This window comes from Anabas testudineus, chromosome 9 (assembly GCF_900324465.2).
Source record: "Anabas testudineus chromosome 9, fAnaTes1.2, whole genome shotgun sequence".
NCBI lineage: Eukaryota > Metazoa > Chordata > Actinopteri > Anabantiformes > Anabantidae > Anabas > Anabas testudineus.
The window spans coordinates 20,503,433-20,527,108 of NC_046618.1; the positions used below are offsets into that span (position 1 = coordinate 20,503,433).

Genomic DNA, 23,676 nt, shown 5'->3' on the forward strand with positions numbered 1-23,676 from the left:
GTTGGCGTTTCTATTATTTTGTCTGGTGGGCATTCACCTAATAAACATGTAATGTACTTTTCAGGCATTGTGGGATTCTTAGTACCATTTAAAACAATGTGTATGTTTTTGTATTTCCTCTCTTCACACAAGTTTAATTTCAAGCAATTAGTACTAAACAGGAACAGGGAAAAACTTAAAACACTTCAATCACTGTTCTGGCTTCATTTAAAACTTTACGTTGCTGCATTAAAAGTAAGTCATTACAATGCATTTCTATGCAATAATTAAGAGAGACAGAGTCAAAGCCACTGATGGGACATACGCTGGAATATTAATAACCCTGGGGGTTCACTATTTGGGAGCAATGAGTGGTAATATTGTACTGCAACACACTGCAAATGTCAAGTTTGTCACTTCATTTAAAATTGTAGTATGCTGTTTTTATAGTAATCAGATGAGTATCAACTCCATTTCCAGGTACATTCACTACCTGGTGAATGTAGTGGAGGTAAAGTGACAGATTTTTTTTCTAAATAGTTGCTAGAACAAACGGTGCAAACTGCACTTAGCCTAAATTTATCAAGACCAGACGCACATCTTCAAATGAATGTCAGTGTCTCTGTATACCTGCGGAGGGGCAATTGTTTAATAATCTTTTTGCAATCACTTGAGCTAGAACAACTTTGTAAGATGATATGTTACGTCGGACATTGTGTTGTGGTGTTTTTATACCTATCAAGTGGCTAAAAAGCTGTTAATCCAAACTTAAATATTAATTATATTAAACTGGTTATGCTTTGTCACACGATGGATAAATACAACTGCAGCTTTCTGTGATTTACAAGATGCAGTTCACCATAGGTCAATAGAAAAATTAGGAATTGTGTCCAAACACAACCAAAACACTCACTATGGTATGTACAGGAACTTTTTGATTAGGCAAAGTGAAAGTTAGTTACCTTAGTTCATAAGTTCATAAGATGGAACAAAAAGTCTGACAGTGTTTACTCTGTAGAAGCAGGAATCCATATTAGCTGTGCATTTAAATTAATAAGTCTTTTTGTGTAACTATAGTAAATATTCAAAGTGAAACCACACGGTGTTTAACAAAGACTACAATACTCTCACTGATATTATATCTCCTGTATGCCATCACATAGCAAATCAACTTAATATGTTATTCATGTTTTGGGACCTGCACTGTCTACACTACCTTGCAAATATCTTCTTCTCTTGCACTGACACAGTTGGTACCTTGCATTACTGCCCTCTGTAGACAACACTGATGTGTTTCACATCACCCCTCGTGCTCCTGACGTCCCAGTTTGGCAAATGATTGAAACAACCAATAGCGCCTCATTAAAACACTCTGTGGCACCAACAGTGGTCAGAGACTCTGAGAGGTCTCTAGAGTAGCTGGAGACACCTCAGCTGCAAATGTACAAGTTCATACTTGTATTACTCAAAACCACTTTTTCAATGATATTATCTTAATGGAGCATTTCATTTGCACCATTGATGTGCACAATGATAACAACCTTGCGTTTTCGATGTTGCGACTTATGAAATGTTTGTGAAACTTTTCACTATATTGCAACATTAAAACATAAAAAGCTGTGGGATTTATTTTTTTTTAAAAGTCGGCCTGGAGTTCCATCGTGTTGGTACAAAAAATGTCTTAGTTTAAAAATCAATTCACAAAGATCCATGAGGCTAACACTAATATACTGTAACATAAAAAAGAACACCTCTGTAATGCTTATATGCTTATGCTTCCAGTACCCACAATGCTTTGCAGAGCATTCAGGGAACATAGTGAACATTTCTCTTCACACTGGAGTCTGCTCAGTGCTGGCAGCACATTTCTACTTGATGCTGGTTCTCTCTCCTCTTGGATTACATTCCTGTCCCCTGTTTGTGCAAAACTCACAAACCTCAGTTCACAGCCGGGACACAGCACTGAACATGTCAGGTCACTGCATGTGTTTTTAATGATATATACTGCCTCATATTACTGCGGGGTTGGGATACTTTATAGTTTTTATGTAATATTTCAATTCTATCTCCCAGTGGGACAGAGATGGTACACACAGATACTCGGTGCTAAGTTTACAACGACCTTATCGCACTTAATGGTCTTTATTTTAATCCTCACAGACATCACCATTACATTCTTATGGGGCCTTATTGCTTATACCGTGCCTGTGCTGCTGATAGTGGGTTTTCAGTGACCTTATCGCACTTTATGATGGTTTTTTTATGTCCTTTAAGAGCCAATCGCTGGTGACGAGCGTGTTTGGCTGCTTTAAGTGGTCTGGAAACGGACAGACTGCTATCTCAAACACACCGCCGAGATATTATGGCTATTACGTAACGCACCTTACAGAATACCCCCACGGGCCAATTAAACGGAGAATGATATTTAGGAACAATTTTGAATCGTCTCCTTTCGCCTTGCGTAACGACAGGGCCTGGACGCGCCGCGATGATAGATGCGCACAGTGGCATCTCGGTGATAGATTGTAAACACGGGCTGCCTATAGGCCTCGGCTGCCTCAGATATTATTCTGATGGAGAAGAGCCACCTTCTCTCCCCGCCACCTGCAGAATGCGCAAGTCTACAACAGCCCACTGCAGCCTCGTAGCCCCATGATTTATTGCACTGCACAAACCAGATAGCAGCGAGCTTTTATCGGGAATCTGTGCGTATTTATGCAATGACAACGCCGACGACAGAAGCCGTTCATCGTCGAAAATGCAAGGGAAAATATGCACAGTGGCCTAGGAATGAATAGCAGACGGTGACAGCCTTTCTTATTGATTTAGATGAACATGCACAGCAGAATTGCAGTCATTCCGCTCCAAGGGTGCTTACCTCCAGCGTTCGTATCTCTTTTTGTGTCAAGTCGTTGGATGTGGCACATTTGGTCCGTAAACCCTCCAAACTAGAAATGCTTATGTCTATCATATTTTGCACCAACTCGCACTGCTGCAAGGCTTTCTGCAAACTAAGGTGATGCTCCTCGCTTTTTGTCATCTCCTCGTTCATAGTTTGGCGAACAGTGGTTGTTATTTTTCCCTTTGCACTTTCAAAAATAAAGAAAAAAAAAAAAACAAAAGCACAAAAACACAAACAACAAAAAGAAGAATTCAGAAAAGAAGAAACGTGGAGAAGCCCACGGAGCAGAGCAACCTGCAAAATGCCATGAAACGAGATGTTGTAGGTTTACAGACGCGGTTTGAGCCGTGATAGAGTCGACTCCATTGCAACAACAGTCCTCGTAGTTCCTGCTGTTTCATCAAGGTGTCTCTGTTTGTAGGCTAAATCAAACACAATATGAAGATACCGAGCGGGACTACACGGTTTGCCACAGCATCCATTGAGTGCCCCTTCGTTTCAAATGGATGTTGGATAAAATAAAAAAAAAAGAGAGAGAGAAGCTGCTCAGCGCATCACAAGCAGACGTATCAGGGGGGAAGCCTGGTGGTTTTAAAGGTGCTGATGTGTGGATTGGATGCAGGTACTCCCTGTCTCCCTTGGCAGCAACTGCATCCCGGTTCGCTCCCACCACACCGACATGTTTCCTGTCAATCAAACCCACAGCAACAGCAACAGCATCGCATCGCCCAGGCACCACCGTGAGGCGCCGTTCTCGCGAGACTTGGACCAAGTGCGGTGGCCTCGCTGCTTTATTCAGACTCCAGGCCTGGAAGAGGAACAAAACCAGCAGTTCTCACTATAACTTTGGGCATCTGCGTGATTATTAGAATTTCTAGACCCCTCTAGATGTGTACACTCAAATTCAAGTCACCTCAACACATGACCTTTCTAGACTAATTTCTATTTTTATAAGTTAAGTTAGTAATCTCATTGGATGATATGTCCATATGTAATCTCTTCTTACTTCTCTCTGTACTTTTAGATCTTGATCTCAGTTAGACTCAGTTAGACGTGACAAACAATTTTAATCACAACAAAAACCATAAGAGGGTTATAATGGCAAATCCATTTCTATCATGTGGCTGGATGTGGGCCTCTCAAAGACATCCCATGATAAATCTGAGAAGTCATAAGAGATGAAGAAAAGTCGCTCTGTTGCATAAAAATGCATTTATTTATGTATTTAAATCTATATGATGCTTGCTGCACAAGACATTTGGATTTGGAAATGACTACTGTTACTCACTGGGTATAATAACAATAAACATACAGGTGCATTACCTTTTTGACACCCTGAGAATACATTATCGTTTGGTCCATTAAGAACTGCTGTATCCTACATAAGAATAAGACGCTGGACAGAGTTTGTGAGAGGCCACACAGCAGATAAAACAAACCTTTAGACTGTGAGGATAGACAGATATATATATATATTTTTTTTTTTTTTTTGGCATTTTGTGACTGTGAGAACTGTGACCATGATTTTAAATTGACAACTCCAATGTGTAAGTATGCGTAGAGAAAAGAAGGGATATGTGAATAAATTAGCTTTACTTCATTAAACAAATGGGAAACAAAGCGCTGTGAGGCCACAATTTTCATTTGGACAGAATTATATGCATTTTGACCCAAATGATGTGCATGAATCCTCTCCTGAGGTTCAAATAACACTTTTATACCACACACATATTTTTTACAGTGGGCATTCGTGTCACCAAGACACCGCCCACAGCAGCCGAAACAGCAATCCGATTGGCTGTACGCCGTGACGTTTGACGCACGTTTAGTTGTGCAGCGCGCCAAACACGGCAACCATCAGCAAACGTCAAGTGGACGTGATTAAAACTCAAAAAAACATTTCTTAACTCAAGTTGGAGCCGAATTCAAAGATACCAGCATACATGGCGTCTACCGATAAAGCTCCGGCACAGGCCAGAAATCTACCCTGGTGAGTAAAGTTGCTGTTTATTGTAGAACTAGTTAGCAAATCTGACTGTTGTGGATTCAAGCTAGCGGCTAACTGCTAGCAGTAGCATGTAGCTCCGTCTGTTCTCTGTCGAGTCTTTTTAGCTTCTCTGCAATGTTACATGGATTTTATATTTACTTATGCTGCAGCATACAGTGACGATAAAGTTGATGTAGCTTAAGATTTTGGTGCATGGTGAAAATTATAGATGCTGAATTTAAAATGTGCACCCACTACTTAAGCAGTTGTCCACGTTTAATGCATAAGGATATACCATTAAACTATTAGCAAGCATTACTTAAAATAGACAAATGTAAATGTTAATGAAGTCATTTACATCAGCACATATACAGAAGATTACAGCTGTAACTTTTATCAAGGTGCCAATCTGTATGTTTTTATTGGGTTATGATGTAAAATTAACTCCAGGCTTAGTCGTCTGTTATTCTGAAATATTTGTTATTGATGGTGCTTAACTGTACATTTCTGTTTAAGGGTTGAAAAATACAGACCACAGACACTTGATGACCTGATCTCACACAAAGATATCCTGAGCACCAGTGAGTACATGCAAATGATCAAAATGCATCAATAAAGCTTGTTTCTAAAGTGGCATTAGGGGTTTTTGACTCTATTGACTTTGTGTTTTTTCAGTTCAGAGGTTTATCAGTGAAGACAAGCTTCCCCATCTCTTGTTCTATGGTCCCCCTGGCACAGGCAAAACCTCCACCATCCTCGCCTGTGCCAGACAACTGTACAAGGAAAAAGAGTTCAACTCTATGGTGTTGGAGGTACACAACAACTCCCCATTACAATAATTTGTTTATTTAGGTGTGAAAACTTTGTGACTTTTAAAGTTTGATATTGATATAACAAACTATCTTTTGTGTTTAGCTAAATGCATCAGATGACAGAGGTATCGGGGTCGTTCGAGGACCCATTCTGAGTTTTGCCAGCACCAGGACCATCTTCAAGTAAGATGAAAACTCAACCTACAATACTTTTTACTTTTCTCTTCTTCAGAAATGAATGATTGAATTATTTTAACTGCTGCCTTTTTGTCTGTCCCTCTTGTCCTCCAGGAAGGGGTTCAAGTTGGTGATATTGGATGAGGCCGATGCCATGACCCAGGATGCCCAGAATGCATTGCGGCGAGGTAAACCATCTGTTCGGCAGGGTGTTGCCCACTGTGAATGGCACGGCTCACTGAGCAGCCAGACAGTTTGGCTGCTGGTTAATTTTAGGGCATCAGCTTGTTACTTGCTTGTATTCATTTTAAAAATCACATAAGATAAATTTTACATTTTAACATACATGGTTTAACAGTTTATTAATTTAAATCAGAACAAGTCTGTGTGAATTGTAACTCTGTTTTTGTTGACAAACCTTTTTGTAATCGCATTAGAAATTGGCCATATTTTATTATAATTATTTTGGCTACCTTTGAGACAGATTGGAAACCGTCATTTTTTATATGCTGCATGCTGGAAGTTCTTTAAGTCTAGATGTTGACAGTAAAATTCACCATGATATTGTGACCAGAGCAGTTGTTTTGTTTTTCATGGAGAGATCAATGCAAGAGTAGCAAGTAAATGTTTGAGTCCTTTCCTTATTTGCGCTAAATGAAACAACACTTTATTATATATTGTTAAATATGTTATGTTTCTCAATTAATTTGGTTCCAAATGTGGTTTCCTTTACTCTTGTCTATCTCAGTGATTGAGAAGTTCACAGAAAACACTAGATTTTGTATGATCTGCAACTACCTGTCCAAGATCATTCCTGCCCTGCAGTCTCGTTGCACCAGGTTTCGTTTCGGCCCCCTGTCCCCAGATCAGATGATCCCTCGACTTGAGTATGTAATTCAGCAGGAGAGGTGAGTGTGTGAATGTGTCTTCTCTATGTATAAGTTAAAGTTAAATAATTAAGATAGATTAAAGCATCCTTTTTTTGGGCCAGTATTGACATAACTCCAGATGGAATGAAGGCCATTGTGACCCTGTCATCAGGTGATATGAGACGATCACTCAACATACTGCAGGTACAACCAAACACTTCATGATCTCTTTGGCTCTTTGTGTTGTGTTTTTCTATCATATTGTTTTTTAAAAAACTGCTGAACAACAAACTTATTCTACTTGTGATATGTCATAAAAGAAACAAGTGTGAACTGTCTTTCACCCACTGTGATTTTTAGAGTACCAGCATGGCATATGGGAAGGTCACAGAGGAGACAGTGTACACCTGCACAGGTCACCCTCTCCGCTCAGATATAGCCAACATCCTTGACTGGTCCCTCAACAAAGAGTTCACCGCAGCGTACAACCGTATCCTTCAACTATACTGTTGAATAATCAGTTTCTATTTATTCCATTTCATCAGTTTTCCATTTAATCTGCCAGCTTGTTTTTTTGTCAAACATGAAACAGTTTGTTCAGTATTCTGTACAACTCTGAACATCCTGTTGTTGCTTCAGATTGAGTGCATTATTTATTAAAATTTAAATGGAATGGAATAAATCTGTTTGAGTTTGAACAGCTGATAATTACAGGAAAACTGCCATACTTGATGTGGATTAACATGTACAATTAAAAAGACACGTTTACAGTGGTTCAGCTTGTGTTTTTTCAAGTTCTTGACTCCTTCTTCACAGAAATCCTCCAACTCAAGACTTTAAAAGGTTTGGCCTTGCACGATATTCTCACAGAGATCCATCTACTCATTCACAGAGGTAAGAGATACCACACATAGCAACGTTAAAAATAACCTTTAATTAATTTAATTTGCAACATCCTGTATCTGTGTAATATTTCACTGGACAACAGTCTGATTAATACTTTTCTTTTTCCATGTTTAAGTTGACTTTCCTCCAGCCATTCGGATCGGTCTGCTAATCAAGTTGGCTGACATAGAGTAAGTGAAATCACTCATTCGTCGTCTCATAGATATCAACAGAATACAGACAAGTAATTAAAAAGTTATGTATGATGATGTCATGAAGGCATCAGATGTCTGGAACATTTGTTTTTTGGACTTATTAATGGGATGTCTCCTCTCAGGCACCGGCTCGCCTCAGGAACCAATGAGAAAATCCAGCTGAGCTCCATGGTTGCAGCTTTCCAGGGGGTGAGAGACCTTGTGGTCAGCGAGGCCTCCTAGACACAATAACAGCATCACCCCACATTTTCTTCACTGCTAGTCACAGTCTCATGTTAGAAAAAATATGATTAGCAGCCAAATTCACTTCTGCAATGCATTAGGAAAAAAGACATATTGTTCCAGAATCTGGGTGATATTTTGCGTAATGGCTTTTATTCTTCACAAAGGAGAAAACTGTCTTTCATTTCCAACTCTAATATTAAGAATTTTCTGGCAGTGGTTGTGTAGGCTTTGCTAACTTGTTTGCCTCCTTGTGGCTGTGTGTGTAATGTAAGAGTTGAGAATTAAGGTAGATTTTCTCTCCATCCAAACGCTGACTTGAGGAAAATCTGTGAAATCGCTGTTTGTTTTTGTTTGTTTAGGAAGAAAAAAAGATGTGCTTAGGTCTTCACTGCCTAAATGTACAATGCAGCAGATGTCTCAGAAGACACAAATGCTAGCAGCTATCTGAGTCACTCATGCAAACACAACAAAATGGATGGTGGCTTTGGACTTTTGTCTTTTGGACAAACAGAAAACATGTTTGAATTATTTTAATAAAACAATTTTCAATAATTTAAGTTTTTCTTGTATTAACATGTGCAGTAGGTTGTAGTGCGATGCGCTCTTACGTTGATAAACACAGGATTTAAAAATAAATACACTAGATATTTACACAGTAAAGTAATAGTGTACAGGTGTGATATTCAAGTCAAATAACTACATTTATGCATCGTCATTTAGCAGTAGAGCAAAAAAATTTAATCACTGTATAGGAATGTTAACATTTACATTTAGCAGACGCTTTTATCCAAAGCGACTTACAAGTGAGGAACAAGGCAAGCAAACAAAATCTAAGTCAAGAAGAAACTACATCAAAGCAAAGTGCTATCAAAAAAAAGTGTTTCTGTTTCAAGAGATGTGAGAATGAAAGTTTAGAAAAGTTCTTTGGTTATTTTTAAGTGCAAAGGAAGATGCGGAAGAGTTCTGTTTTCAGCAGTTTATTAAAGATTGCAAATGAGGTGGCTGAGCGTGCAGAGATAGGCAGCACATTCCACCATCGTGGGATCACGATGTTGCTTTTAAAGTGGATTACATTAAGAGGTACTTCCTATGATGAGTCAAGCTGTGAATCTCTCCACAGCAAACAAAAAGGCATTTTTATTAAGGCAGTGGTAAACAATCAATAGCTGTGAATTCACTGTTTACATTCATGGTTTTTGGTTTTTTATTTTACAAAATCTGCTGAGCATGAGATCTCGTTTACAAGGTGTTCAGAGGCGTCGTAGCAGATATGGACGCCTAGACAGAGGTTTCTGTAGGTGAGGTACTTCAAGAGCTTCTTAGGGAGAGGCAACGCCTCAATCTCGTAGGTGGAGACCGAGTGGCGCAGGACGGATCGGCACAGGTGGCGCAGGCTGGGCACTGTACTGGGCACCCTAAAGAACGACACATTGCCGGTTCTGGTTCTGTAAGGAGAGGAGACATTTAGCTTTATTTGCCTCCATAACCCTTCAGTTTCTAATTAAAAAGGAGCATGCAACACCTACGCGCTCAGTTTTTAAGGCTTAAATGTTTGTGGTGTTCTGAAACTTAATAGTCTTCATTTTAAAAATGAAGAAACTCGATTGTTACCCTGCAGCGACCACTCCTCCACTTGGATGGTAACTGCAGCAGAGGGGTCCGTAAAGGGGTCTTATCCACATGTGCGATATCACCATACGTTTTTCGGGCTTCCACATAGGATACAATCTGTAAACACAACTCTGGATTTACTTCATCTAGTGCAGACAACACTGATTAACTGATACTGGAAGATTTATTAAAATATAAATTAGACGCTCACAGTTGCTCAGATGCCATCACCAATTCCAAACCGCTAGGGGAGAACTTTATTGCTGAGTATGTGGGCTCTCCGTAACCAGGAAACATGCCACTGTAAAAAAAAAAAAAACATAAATAAAAGTTTGTCAGGGTCATATTGTTTTAGGGGTACTTAAACAGTTTTCAGCAACAAGGTAGATCATTTCAGCCAGTGCATCAGTTGTAAACTTATGTTGTGATGTATAATATATAAGACATGTAACATGTTTTTTGAAACCAGTTTTAGTAATGTACTGTAAACTTACAACAGAGTGGCCAGTTTCTCTGCTGTGTACGGGTCCCAGAGGTCGATCCACCAGTCGGAGTAGTTGAGAGATGTGGTGGCGAGCAGCGCCCCATCAGGAGAGAAGTCACAGGAAGAAAAGATACACAAGGTCTTATGTTTCTCTCCACTCTTCTCTCCATTTAGATTCCTAATTAATGTGTATGACCGTAGACTCCACAGACACACCATCTGACGGGGAAAATCAGAAATGGGTAATACGTTTTTATATCCTACTCTAAGGATTGTAGTGATTTGACTCAGTGTTACTGACTCTCTGAATGTCAACAGAACAAGTAGAAATGTGACGTTAAAAACTGGTACCAGTGGTTAATCTGTCTCCAAACAAAAAGAATAAAGAATCAAACTACAACCAAACGATGGACAGTAAAAATACACAACGCATGCACAAAACAAGTAAAATAATAATAATAATGTCGGTCTGAGCAGGTTGTTCTGACTCTGACAACAATATAACTCACTCTGTCGTACTGTCCAACAGATGCAACCATGCTGCAGTCTGGTGACACCGCACAGCAGCTGATCCAGTCTTTATGTCCAGAAAGAACTTGCACCTTCTTACCTGCAGCAAACCAAAAAAGGGAGCTTTAACCTCTATTACTACTAATCAGATACCTTCCATTTTTGCACGTTTTGTGTTGTACATTTTATGTTAAATGAGTAAATCACTCAATCAACAATTACAGTTTTGAGTATTTTTAGAAACTGTATAAAAGCCGTGCACAAATGGATTCGTCCATTCCTCCTTGTAACCATCGGATTGTCTGAACTGCCATCTCCAGGTTTCTCAAAAGACGTTAAGTGCGGTTTAAATCTGGACATAACCACTCAAATCTCAGTGATTTAGAAATGTTATATGCCCATATATACACAGATGTGTGCATTTCTAAACGGCCCAGGGAATTCGGTTTATCCCAAGAGAGCTCCAATGAAGTTCTAGAGACGTGTCAAGGATAATGACCACATTTTGGTTGTGTTACAGCCAAGGCGTATTAATACCTCTATAAATAGATTTCAGCAGGGACAGTTCAAAGTAGTTGCATTGTAGCATTAATCGGTCGATAAGAACGAATCGTTTCTACGACTTGGGATTAATTACTTCTCTCAGTGAGTGATTCGTTCATTTCCAGTTCATTGCAGTACCTTCTCTCGCCACATGGCAGCAGCTTCATAAGCTCAGTCAGCAGGACAGGAAACAGAAATGATTGGTCCACGACTCGTTCAACTTTGAGTCTTTACTCAGCTCCTCATCCTTTTGTCATGTGACAGCCAGGCCGCTCAGGCTCTGTGTCAGCAGCACTACAGTTCGTTCACGAGTTGTTCATACGGATCATTACGGATTCGTTCTTTCGTTCATTTGTCAAGTGACAGCTGAAGCTCCGCTACAGAGCTGTGGACTGAGAAACAAGGAAATGAATGATGTCTGATATCTGATGGTCATTTATTTGTCAACTGACGCCCGACAGACATTATTTATTCATAGAATCATATTTAATTAGTGGAGTTTGATTCTTGTGGATGTGTGTAGTGATTTTGTGTAAATAATGTCAATCATGTTTGTATATAAATACTTTCAGAAATTATAAACATTTTAATTGTGCTATTCTCTTCCATAAAATAATAAAATGTAACATTATTAATAACGACAATAACATCAATAATAATAATGATAATGTCGCGTTTTGGACACAAACGCACCATGTAAATATTTTCGGGAACTTGTTACTTGTTGCTTTAAAAGTCTAACTCCTTATCCTAATAAGTTTAACTTTCACTCGTCCTCTAACAGCGGCAGCAGTAACTCGTTCATCGTTCACAGCTCTCTTCATCGTTCACAGCTCAGTTCACTGCTTCTTGCATCGGTCTCTCGTTCATTTATCAGGTGACAGCTAAAAAGTCACTGCTGCGCTGTTAGACAACAACATCAGGCAGGATGCTGGAACACAAGTCACTTTATTGTGGTGCGTATCTGCTTTCCTAGGTTTTCACATGGTTTGAATTGTTTGTGGCATTTTGTGTATTATAATTGGAACAAGCCATGTTGTCTTCAGTATATAGTGTCTGAGAACTGCGGCCATTTTTACATCGCCCACTAGAGGGTTACACCGCAACCCGCTGTACAATGAACGAAATGACTCAAAATGATTCGTTCACTTTACAGTTCGAGACTCACGGATCTGAGTCAGTTCAAAGACTCGTTTTTCCCACCTCTATTGCATTGAAGCTCGACAAACACTTGTAAGCTAGCTTGCATGCTGCAAGATGTCTGTTATGGAAAAGGCAAGATGGACCGTCAAAGACTTTAGCTTTACAGAAACAAATTGACGAGGCTCGAATGACAAATTTGCCTTTGAACACAGCCCACAGACATTTTCTTAACAGCTTCATAGTGATGTTACTATCTACAGTCTTGTTCATTCTTAGCACAAATAACAAAAACCTACTTCTACTGCAGTGGGCTTTTAGTAATATTTACTCTGTTTCTTTAAACTGTATGTTTGCGCTGCTTTTTCATAAGTAAATACTGGAGTCTTATCAATGAGGCCTGATCCAGGTGTTTGTGAAGGCCACTTAAAATGATCTGTTCTCACACGAGGAAGTGAAAACACTGCTCCTCTAAAGATGTAGACACACCAACTGCACACACCTTTCTCAGCCAGGTCCCAAATCCTCAATGTCCTGTCCCGAGAACATGATATGAGGGTGAGAGTCCCGTTCTGAGGGAAGACCAGGTCCCTCACCACACGGCTGTGGCCGTGGAGGTCAAATACAGCACATCCTAGAAATGGACAAAGTGTCATGAGCTTCACAGATTGAACACTGCACTGATAATATCCTCACCAGCGGAGATAAAGCTCTCACCTGTCAACACGTTCCAGATTTTGATCACCCCATCGTGCAAACCTGTGGCCAGGAGAAGGCTGTCGTTCCATTTGCTTGGCGTTTTTGCAGGCTGTGTCTCCGCAGCCGATTTTGGAGGTCTGGGTCCGAAGGCGAGGCCCCACACCCGTTCGCCACAACGGAACTTCTTGTCTCCTAGGTCAGCTTCTGTTTTCTCACCGTGTCTGCGGACAAGAAGATATCACCAAAAAAAATATGTGTAGGCGGTGTAAAGCTGGAGGTAGTGATTAAATGATGCTGCCTTTAAGCACAGTTGGAAATGTCACAATTACCGGTACAACAGATGGAAGCAACTTGGTTTGTTTTAATTCGTATATAAAAAAACTGAATGTAGCTTCATTAAGCAGCGGATGTTCAGTCTGTTGTAGAGAAGTGTGGGTTCCTGTATGATTGTTTTAGAGAATGCAGTTTGTTCTGAATTATACAGAAAGCTGTTATTTGTGTGGACAATTTGATGTTTAACTTCCACCAGAGTGTAGTTAATTATTTACTCTAATCTTATCAATACTTTCAACCAAAACGATTAGTTATTAGTTTATCAGCCAGTTAGCTGAAAGAACATTATTGATTATCTACAATCCAATATATTTGTGTTTTTCACTGCATTTCAATAAATAAACTTGTACTTTAGGGAGCAGTGCTGTGTAGGAAGTTTTAACTACTTAACAATTAATTTGTTTTTAAAGAAAATACTTAAATTAATCACATTGTGTAGATGGAGATATACACCCCCTGTGATTTATTGCATGAATCTGCTCCACTGTTCAGTCCCAGTGTAGGAGCATGAACGCATCATGAGAGACCTACTCGAAGTCCAGAGGCCAGGGGACCACCCAGACCACCCCGTGTCCCTTCGACCAGGCGAACCAGGCTCCGTCTGGGGAGAAGTCCACGCTCCTGTTCTCGCATCCTGGCTGGTACATCTCGGACGGGGGGTGCCGGGTCTTCAGCTCCAGGATGGGAACCAGGGGGGAACACGCAGCTGCAACACGCAGAAGAAACATTCAAGATTCTCAAAACAGACAGAAAGAAAAGGAACCACAACCAGGAGAGATCCAACACCAACATAAATACACAAACATAAATACACAATAACATCAATACAGAAAAACTCAATATATATGCAGAATACGTAAATAGATAAATGAAATTGGGTCAATATATTCACAGCAAGTTTATGACAGTATTACTTCCCCCAACCCTTACAGAGGGGGGAGGAATTGTACAGATTGATTGCCACAGGTAGAAAGGATTTCCTGTGGCGCTCTGTGGAACATTTAATGTTAATAAGCTTTGGCTGAACGTGCTCCTCTGTCCAGCTAACACACTGTGCAGAGGGTGGGAGGGATTGTCCAGGATTGAGAGGAGTTTGGACAGCATCCTCCTTTCAGCTACAACATGTAGAGGGTCCAGCTCCACCCCCAGAACAAAGCCATCCCTCCTATTCAGCTTATTTAGTCTGTTAGTGTCTGCCACCTTCATGTTGCTGCCCCAGCAGACCACAGCATAGAAGATGACACTGGCCACTACAGACTCATAAAACATCCGCAGCATGGTGCTGCAGACGTTGAAGGACCTGAGTCTCCTCAGGAAGTACATCCGGCTCTGAGCCTTTCTGTACAATGCTGATGAGTTTTTTGGTCCAGTCCAGTTTGTTGTCCAAGTTCACTCCCATGTATTTGTACTTGGACACAACCTCCACCTCCTCCACCTGTATAGAGAGAGGGATGACAGGACTCCCAGATTTCCTGAAGTCCATCACCAGCTCCTTTGTTTTGTCGATGTTCAGTTGCAGATGGTTGGGTCCACACTATTCAACAAAACTGTCCACCACTCCCTGGTACTCTGTGACATCTCCACCCTTAATACATCCTACAACTGCAGAGTCGTCAGAGAACTTCTGAAGATGACAGAACTCTGAGTTGTACCTAAAGTCTGAGGTGTACAGGGTGAAGAGGAATGGAGACAGTACTGTCCCCTGTGGAGCACCTGTGCTACAGACCACAGTGTCAGACACACAGTTCTGCAGGCGGACATACTGTTGGTGGTTAGTGAGGTAGTCCATGATCCAGGAAATCAGGGGAGTGTTGACCTGAATGTTTTTCAATTTCTCTCCCAGCAGTGCAGGCTGGATGGTGTTGAATGCACTCGAGAAATCAAAAAACATGAGTCCCCCAGGCCTGTCCAGGTGGGTGTAGGTGTGATGGAGAAGGTGTATGATGGCGTCATCCTCTCCAATATGGGGTTGATAAGCAAACTGGAGGGGATCAAGTGAGGGTTTAACCAGAAGTCGGAGGGACTCCAGAATCAACCTCTCAAAAGCCTTCATGATGTGTGATGTCAGAGCCACTGGTCTGTGGTCATTGAGGACCCTGGGACGTGGCGTCTTATTCACTGGAACAAGGCACGACTTTTTCCACCCTAGAGGAACTCTCTCCAGGTGCAGGCTGAGGTTGAAGATGTGCTGGAGAACAACACATAGCTGAGGAGCACAGGCTTTCAGCACCCTTGAGCTGACTCCATCAGGACCTGCAGCCTTTGTGGGGTGAAGCCTGTTCAGCTCTCTTCTCACCTGCTCAGCTGAGATTGTTAGGGTGGTGGCTGAGTCGTGTGGGGGAGGGACTGAGGAGCAGTTAGTGAACTGAAGTGGGCTCTGTGGCTCAACCTGGAATCGATTGAAGAAATTATTCAATTCGTTGGCTCGGTCCACAGTCCCCACAGTCTCCTGGCGGCTGGACTTGTAGCCACTGATGGTCCTCATTCCCCTCCAAACCTCCCTGGTGTTGTTCTGTTGAAGGCGTTGTTCCAGTTTTCTCCTGTAAGTCTCCTTCCTCTCCCTGATCTTGACAGACTGCAGTCTCTGGACCCTCTTTGCTGCCTCCCTGTCTCCTGATCTGAATGCTTTCTTTTTGTCATTCAGGATGGCTTTGATGTTTAAGTGACCCAGGGCTTATTGTTTGGGAAGCAGCAAATGATTTTTGTGGGTACGTAGGTGTCCACAAAGAAATTAATATAGTCAGAGATGCAGGCTGTCAGTCCATCAATGTCCTCACCATGAGGTTCATTGATGAGAATAAGAAGTGAGCCTGGCGGAGCTCGGCCGTCGTTCAATATGAACAAATCTTTTCTATGACTTGGGATTAATTACTTCTCTCAGTGAGTGATTCGTTCATTTCCAGTTCATTGCTGTACCTTCTCTCGCCACATGGCAGCAGCTCCATAAGCTCAGTCAGCAGGACAGGAAACGACTCGCTCAGCTTTGAGTCTTTACTCAGCTCCTCATCCTTTTGTCATGTGACAGTCAGGCCGCTCAGGCTCTGTGTCAGCAGCACTACAGTTCGTTCACGAGTTGTTCATACGGATCATTACGGATTCGTTCTTTCGTTCATTTGTCAAGTGACAGCTGAAGCTCCTATGGAGCTGTGGACTGAGAAACAAGGAAATGAATGATGTCTGATATCTGATGGTCATTTATTTATCAACTGACGCCCGACAGACATTATTTATTCATAGAATCATATTTGGGTCTTATTTGTGGTCTTTGATTCTTGTAGATGTGTGTAGTGATTTTGTGTAAATAATGTAAATTATGTTTGTACATCAATACTTTCGAAAATTATAAACATGTTAATTGTGCTATTCTCCTCCAGAAAATAATAAAATGTAACATTATTGATAACAACAACAATAACATCAATAATAATAATGATAATGTCGCGTTTCGGACACAGTAAATGCACCATGTAAATATTTTCGGGAACTTGTTACTTGTTGCTTTAAAAGTCTCACTCCTTATCCTAATAAGTTTACAGCAGTAACTCGTTCACTGCTCTCTTCATCGTTCTCGTTCATCGTTCTCAGCTCAGTTCATTGTTCATTGTGGTCTCTCGTTTATTTATCAGGTGACAGCTACAAAGTCACTGCTGCGCTGTTAAACAACATATCAGGGAGGATGCAGGAACACAAGTCACTTTAATGTGGTGTGTATTTGCTTTCCTAGGTTTTCACATGGTGTATTATAATTTGTCAGCTTAACAAGCCATGTTGTCTTCAGTATATAGTGTCTGAGAACCGCGGTCATTTTTTCATCGCCCACTAGAGGGTTACACTGCAACCCGCTGTAAAATGAACGAAATGACTCAAAATGATTCGTTCACTTTACAGTTCGAGACTCACGGATCTGAGTCAGTTCAAAGACTCGTTTTTCCCACCGGTTTCTCGGTGCCTGGCTACGGGGCGTCGCGATCACAACATGACCGAGCGGATCAGTATCGACACCGACACACAAGCGACTTACTGCGCTGCGGCTCCGCGTCGTTTTCTGGGGAGCACGTCGTCATTTCTCGCCCTTTATCGCCGACTTCCGGAGTGTGTCCGCGCTGGACTCCAGTCGTCCATTAAAGTGGAGGCAGAGGGAAAATCTTCCTTAATGTTATGATCCGCGTTCGTTATGTGAACAATGTGCGAGACAAAATGTTCCCATGTCTCCAATCTGATGATGACGTCGGACAACGTGGCCACGTTTCGCGTTTACGTAACCCCAGGAAGCTGTAGCCACGCCCCCTTCTATACATACACCCCTCTACAGGTGAACTATGACCTCTAAATACCTGAAGCACGAGTGTCCACTGCTCTCTGACATAAATATTTTGTTTTATAAACATTTAGAACCACAGAGGATTTGTGTTTTATCTTAAACTGATTTTAATTTATCAACTTATAAAAACTCTTGGTGTAATCATATCATGTGAGTCCATATTTCCATTTCCATTAGGACAGATTGACGACCTTTAAACCTTTACCTTCATCCTTAATATGAAACTTTGAGCTATGTTTCAAATTGACCCACTTTATTTATGTTTTTGTTATTTCTTTAAAAAAAATCCCAGTTTAAATATTTACAGAAGTCAAACCCAAAACACTGTCACATGCTGAGTCAAACATAAAATGCTTATTTGATTTCAAACCTGGTCGGATTAAAGTCATTTTAACAAGAACAAATTGAGTTTCAGTTGGTTTCTCACATAACTGACATCATAACTGACTCCACCACATTTTCTAGTGGCTGCTGCACAGTTACATTCTACATTGGCGTAGTCAGAGGAACTCTATACAAGTTCTCCCAGTGAATAATGAGTAATTTATTTCTCAGCAGAGCCGTTGTTTCACAAGGCAAAAGACTCCAACAACCACATGTTGTTTAAACAGCTTAATTTATTCCATCAATGCCAACATCAGAGACACACATTCAAAATGCTGAATGAGAAAAATCAATCATAGACACAAACATATAAAAATCTAAACCCTGCTTCAAATATTTTTCATTTTTTCCACTTCTTTCACTAATTTGTTCACATTCTCATTGGGAGTAAAAGGTATTTCCTCAACATACACCTCTCATATCAAAACCCAACACCTAAAATGACACAAGATCTGCTGTTTTTTCTGTCTCCACTGTATACTTCCTGTTGCTGTGGACATGTGTTAGCATTGTCTGTGTCCTCGTGATCACCTAAAAAAAATAAATAAATAAAATAAAGACCATTGTTTTATTGGCAAATAATGCACAAACTGTGAAACTGTAATCATGAGGACGTACTCGATGGGATCCGATGTATCTGGACGAGCGTTGTGTGGCGCCCGTTGGTTAACGGCGGCAGCTGGGGAACAGCATCTTGAAAGATCTGCTCGTCGTCTGAATCCACCAGATTAATCACGTTCCCCCTTTCCCCCGTTTGTCTGGAGTAGAAATAGTTATGCAGCATTAGAGTATTAACATGTGCAGTAGGTTGTAGTGCGATGTGCTCTTACGTTGATAAACACAGGATTTAGAAATACATACACGAGATATTTACACAGTAAAGTAAAGTAGCAGTGTACAGGTGTGATATTCAAGTCAAACAACCACATTTATGCATCGTCATTTCAGCAGTAGTGCAAAAAATTAAATCACTGTATAGGAGTGTTGCTTTTAAAGTGGATTACATTAAGAGGTACTTCCTATGATGAGTCAAGCTGTGAAACTCTTCACAGCAAACAAAAAAGCATTTTTAATAAGACAGTGGTAAACAATCAGTAGCTGTGAATTCACTGTGTTTACATTCACGTTTTTTTTTTTTTTTTATTTTACAAAACCTGCTGAGCATGAGATCTCGTTTACAAGGTTTATATTTCTTCTTCGGAGGAGGAGCAGCTGGTCTTGATGTCTACAGGGATGTTTCTGTAGGTGAGGTACTTAGAGATCTCCTTAGGGAGAGGCAACGCCTCAATCTGGTGGGTGGAGACCGAGTGGCGCAGGATGGATCGGCACAGCTGGCGCAGGCTGGGCACTGTACTGGGCACCCTCCAGAACCGCACATGGCCGTCTCTGGTTCTGTAAGGAGAGGAGACATTTACCTTTGGCTGCCATCATCACCATTCAGTTTCTAATTAAAGGAGCATGCCACGACTACACGCTCCGTTTTTAAGGCTTAAATGTTTGTGGTGTTCTGAAACTGCAACATTTTACAAATGAAGAAACTCGATTGTTACCCTATAGCGACCACTCCTCCATCTGGATGGTAGCTGCAGCAGAGTCCGTTAGAGTCCCTTTCCACTTTTGTCTGCATCACTATACTTTTCTTTTCTGGCTCCCAGATCTGAAGAACTCTGTAAACACAACTCTGAATTTACTTCAACTAGTGCAGACAACACTCGTGTCACTAATTAACTGATACTGGAAGATTTATTAAAATATAAATTAGACGCTCACCTATAGTCAGTCGCGATCGCCAATTGCAAACCGCTGGGGGAGAACTGTATTGCTGATATTTGCTTCTGTCCGTAATCTTCAAAGTAGTCACTGTAAAACGAGTTTGTCAGGGTCATATCGTTTTAGATACTAAAACAGTTTAACATGGTTAAAATATGACGTGTAACATGTTGTTTTTTGAAACCAGTTTTAGTAATGTACTGTAAACGTACACCAGAGTGGCCAGTTGCTCTGCTGTGTATGGGTCCCAGAGGCTGATCCACCAGCTGGAGTAGCTGAAGGCTGCGGTGGCGAGCAGCGCCCCATCAGGAGAGAAGTCACAGGAAGAAAGGAAATACAAGGTCTTCTGTGTCCCTCCATTTAGATTCCTGATGAATGTATATGACCGTAGACTCCACAGACACACCATCTGACGGGGAAAATCAGAAATGGGTAATACGTTTTTATATCCTGCTCTAAGGATTGTAGTGATTTGACTCAGTGTTACTGACTATCTGAATGTTAACAGAACAAGTTGAAACGTGATGATTAACCAGGGGTTAATCTGTCTCAAACAAAAAGAATAAAGAATCAAACTACAACCAAACGATGGACAGTAAAAATACACAACGCATGCACAAAACAAGTAATATAATAATAATAATGTCCTTTAGGACTGCTTGGGGAGCAGGTTGTTGTGATTCTGACAACAATATAACTCACTCTGTCGAATCGTCCAACAGATGCAACCATGCTGCAGTCTGGTGACACCGCACAGCAGCTGACCCAGTCTTTATGTCCAGAAAGAACTTGCACCTTTTTACCTGCAAGAGACAAAAAAAGAAAGGGACCTCTGTTACTACTAATCAGATACCTTCCATTTTTGCACGTTTTGTGTTGTACATTTTATGTAAAATGAGTAAATCACTCAATCAACAATTACAGTTTTGAGTATTTTTAGAAACTGTATAAAAGCCGTGCACAAATGGATTCGTCCATTCCTTCTTGTAACCATCGGATTGTCTGAACTGCCATCTCCAGGTTTCTCAAAAGACGTTAAGTGCGGTTTAAATCTGGACATAACCACTTAAATCTCAGCAATTTAGAAATGTTATATGCCCATATATACACAGATGTGTGCATTTGTAAACGGTCCAGGGAATTCGGTTTATCCCAAGAGAGCTCTAATGAAGTTCTAGACACATCTCAAGGATAATGACCACATTTTGGTTGTGTTACAGCCAAGGTGTATTAATACCTCTATAAATACATTTCTATAAATAGATTTCAGCAGGGTCAGTTCAAAGTAGTTGCATTGAAGCCTGACAAACACTTCTAAGCTAGCTTGCATGCTTGCATGGGTGTCAGTTCTGGAAAAGGCAAGATGGACCGTCAAAGACTTTAGCTTTACAGAAACAAACGAGGAAGTGCAAACACTGCTCCTCTAAAGATGTAGACACACCAACTGCACACACCTTTCTCAGCCAGGTCCCAAATTCTCAACGTCTTGTCCCGAGAAGATGATATGAGTGTGAGCGTCCCGTTCTGAGGGAAGACCAGGTCCCTCACCACGCCTTCGTGGCCATGGAGATCAAATAAGGCACATCCTAGAAATGGACAAAGTGTCATGAGATTGAACACGGCACTGATAATATCCTCACCAGCGGAGATAAAGCTCTCACCTGTCAACACGTTCCAGATTTTGATCACCCCATTCTCCAAACCTGTGGCCAGGAGAAGGCTGTCGTTCCATTTGCTTGGCGTTTTAGCCGGCTGTGCCTCCGCAGCCGATTTTGGAGGTCTGGGTCCGAAGGCGAGGCCCCACACCGGGTGACCACAACTGAAGCTCTTGTCTCCTCGGTCAGTTTCTCTATTCTCACCGTCTCTGCGGACAAGAAGATATCACCAAAAAAAATATCACGTGTAGGCGGTGTGAAGCTGGAGGTAGTGATTAAATGATGCTGCCTTTAAGCACAGTTGGAAATGTCACAATTACAACAGATGGAAGCAAGTGTGAGTTCCTGTATGGTCATTTTAGAGAATGTAGTTTGTTCTGAATTATACAGAAAGCTGTTATTTGTGTGGACAATTTGATGTTTAACTTCCACCAGAGTGTAGTTAATTATTTACTCTAATCTAATCAGTACTTTGAACAGAAACGATTAGTTATTAGTTCATCAGCCAGTTAGCTGAAAGAACATTATTGATTATCTACAATCCAATATATTTGTGTTTTTCACTGCATTTCAATAAATAAACTTGTACTTCAGGGAGCAGTGCTGTGTAGGAAGTTTTAACTACTTAACAATTAATTTGTTTTTAAAGAAAATACTTAAATTAATCACATTGTGTAGATGGAGATACACCCCCTGTGATTTATTGCATGAATCTGCTCCACTGTTCAGTCCCAGTGTAGGAGCATGAACGCATCATAATAGACCTACTCGGAGTCCAGAGGCCAGGCGACGACCCAGACCATCCCGTGTCCCATCGACCAGGCGAACCAGGCTCCGTCCGGGGAGAAGTCCACGCTCCAGGTCTCGCATCCCGCCCGGCCCATGAGGGACGGGGGGCGCCGGGTCTTCAGCTCCAGGATGAGAGCCGGGTCGGACGCTGCTGGAACACGCAGAACAAACATGAGAAGTGAACCTGGATCCTGGCGGAGCTCGGCCGCCACCTGACGCTCCGTGCTCGGTGCCTGGCTACGGGGCGTCGCGATGACAACATGACCGAGCGGATCAGTATCGACACCGACACACAAGCGACTTACAGCGCTGCGGCTCCGCGTCGTTTTCCGGGGAGCACGTCGTCATTTCTCGCCCTTTATCGCCGACTTCCGGAGTGTGTCCGCGCTGGACTCCAGTCGTCCATTAAAGTGGAGGCAGAGGGAAAATCTTCCTTAATGTTATGATCCGCGTTCGTTATGTGAACAATGTGCGAGACAAAATGTTCCCATGTCTCCAATCTGATGATGACGTCGGACGACGTGGTCACGTTTCGCGTTTACGTAACCCCAGGAAGCTGTAGCCACGCCCCCTTCGACACACGCCTCTACAGGTGAACTATGACCTCTAAATACCTGAAGCATGAGTGTCCACTGCTCTCTGACATAAATATTTTGTTTTAGAAACATTTAGAACCACAGAGGATTTGTGTTTTATCTTAAACTGATTTTAATTTATCAACTTATAAAAACTCTTGGTGTAATCATCCATATCATGTCAGTCCATATTTTTATTTCCATTAGGACAGATTGATGACCTTTAAACCTTCACCTTTACCTTCAGCCCTTATGTGACACTTTGAGCTATGTTTCATCTTCACCCACCTTATTTATGTTTTTGTTATTTCTTTAAAAATACATTTATTCTTCTAATTTGGCATCATGTATACCAAAGTTATTCTGAAGACAATTCAGGCCTCATATTGCATCTAATTACATTTTGGGATAGAATAAGACCTTTAGAGCTTTAGGAACAGGATGTAAGTGTGACTAATGCTTCAGAAATCTTGTTTTTTAATGAAAGAACAGGTCTATAAATGACAAATATTTACTTATTTATTAATATTATATAATTGTATAGATCATAATAGATACGTGTATGACTCAGTTTTCACACTCAGTTTACAGGTGATTTTACCCTTTGATCATATCACCAATCCCAGCTTAAATATTTACAGAAGTCAAACCCAAAACACTGTCACATGCTGAGTCAAACATAAAATGCTTATTTGATTTCAAGCTTGGTCGGATTAAAGTCATTTTAACAAGAACAAATTGAGTTTCAGTTGGTTTCTCACATAACTGACATCATAATTGACTCCACCACATTTTCTAATGGCTTCTGCAC

General features: G+C 41.1%; 4 protein-coding genes across 5 annotated transcripts in view; 1 reads left to right on the forward strand and 3 right to left on the reverse strand.

The window, feature by feature from the left end:
- Positions 1 to 3,147, reverse strand: part of ksr2 (kinase suppressor of ras 2) — a 73,889-nt gene extending 70,742 nt beyond the window's left edge. Inside the window, exon 1 of the mRNA XM_026342622.1 lies at positions 2,858 to 3,147. Within this exon, the coding sequence (XP_026198407.1) occupies positions 2,858 to 3,031 (174 nt within the window). The 5' untranslated portion in view covers positions 3,032 to 3,147. The remainder of the gene's footprint in view (positions 1 to 2,857) is intronic.
- A 1,577-nt stretch (positions 3,148 to 4,724) lies between these two features.
- rfc5 (replication factor C (activator 1) 5) lies at positions 4,725 to 8,603 on the forward strand. Its single transcript, XM_026342792.1, has 11 exons — positions 4,725 to 4,871; positions 5,385 to 5,449; positions 5,544 to 5,680; positions 5,784 to 5,863; positions 5,972 to 6,045; positions 6,606 to 6,765; positions 6,849 to 6,930; positions 7,087 to 7,216; positions 7,543 to 7,620; positions 7,748 to 7,802; positions 7,949 to 8,603. The coding sequence occupies exons 1-11, from the start codon at positions 4,825 to 4,827 to the stop codon at positions 8,046 to 8,048; spliced, it is 1,008 nt and encodes a 335-aa protein (XP_026198577.1). The 5' UTR covers positions 4,725 to 4,824; the 3' UTR covers positions 8,049 to 8,603.
- A 122-nt stretch (positions 8,604 to 8,725) lies between these two features.
- Positions 8,726 to 22,844, reverse strand: wsb2 (WD repeat and SOCS box containing 2). 2 transcript variants are annotated; one of them, XM_026342791.1, is made up of 9 exons: positions 22,596 to 22,844; positions 13,903 to 14,077; positions 13,057 to 13,259; positions 12,842 to 12,973; positions 10,656 to 10,756; positions 10,157 to 10,365; positions 9,874 to 9,963; positions 9,663 to 9,779; positions 8,726 to 9,496 (listed from the first exon to the last, which is right to left on the reverse strand). In XM_026342791.1, the coding sequence occupies exons 1-9, from the start codon at positions 22,636 to 22,638 to the stop codon at positions 9,256 to 9,258; spliced, it is 1,311 nt and encodes a 436-aa protein (XP_026198576.1). In that variant the 5' UTR covers positions 22,639 to 22,844; the 3' UTR covers positions 8,726 to 9,255. The 2 variants fall into 2 exon arrangements, with proteins under 2 accessions (XP_026198576.1, XP_026198575.1); XM_026342790.1 differs by lacking the exon at positions 22,596 to 22,844 and adding an exon at positions 17,393 to 17,626.
- LOC113150336 (WD repeat and SOCS box-containing protein 2-like) lies at positions 18,290 to 20,076 on the reverse strand. Its single transcript, XM_026342794.2, has 4 exons — positions 19,847 to 20,076; positions 19,627 to 19,743; positions 18,695 to 19,468; positions 18,290 to 18,607 (listed from the first exon to the last, which is right to left on the reverse strand). The coding sequence occupies exons 1-3, from the start codon at positions 19,960 to 19,962 to the stop codon at positions 19,261 to 19,263; spliced, it is 441 nt and encodes a 146-aa protein (XP_026198579.1). The 5' UTR covers positions 19,963 to 20,076; the 3' UTR covers positions 18,290 to 18,607; positions 18,695 to 19,260.
- Positions 22,845 to 23,676: the final 832 nt, after the last annotated feature.

Coding starts and splice junctions, on each gene's coding strand:
- wsb2 (XM_026342791.1), bottom strand. CDS start 22,638: ATGACGACGTGCTCCCCGGAAAACGACGCGGAGCCGCAGCGCT. Junction 13,260..13,902: donor CCCTGGCCTCTGGACTTCGA/GTAGGTCTCTCA, acceptor TCTTGTCCGCAG/ACACGGTGAGAAAACAGAAG. Junction 10,366..10,655: donor CTGTTGGACAGTACGACAGA/GTGAGTTATATT, acceptor TTTCCCCGTCAG/ATGGTGTGTCTGTGGAGTCT.
- LOC113150336 (XM_026342794.2), bottom strand. CDS start 19,962: ATGACCCTGACAAACTCGTTTTACAGTGACTACTTTGAAGATTACGGA. Junction 19,744..19,846: donor GCGATCGCGACTGACTATAG/GTGAGCGTCTAA, acceptor TTGTGTTTACAG/AGTTCTTCAGATCTGGGAGC. Junction 19,469..19,626: donor GGAGGAGTGGTCGCTATAGG/GTAACAATCGAG, acceptor CTCTCCTTACAG/AACCAGAGACGGCCATGTGC.
- rfc5 (XM_026342792.1), top strand. CDS start 4,825: ATGGCGTCTACCGATAAAGCTCCGGCACAGGCCAGAAATCTACCCTG. Junction 6,931..7,086: donor GATCACTCAACATACTGCAG/GTACAACCAAAC, acceptor TGTGATTTTTAG/AGTACCAGCATGGCATATGG. Junction 7,621..7,747: donor CCATCTACTCATTCACAGAG/GTAAGAGATACC, acceptor TCCATGTTTAAG/TTGACTTTCCTCCAGCCATT.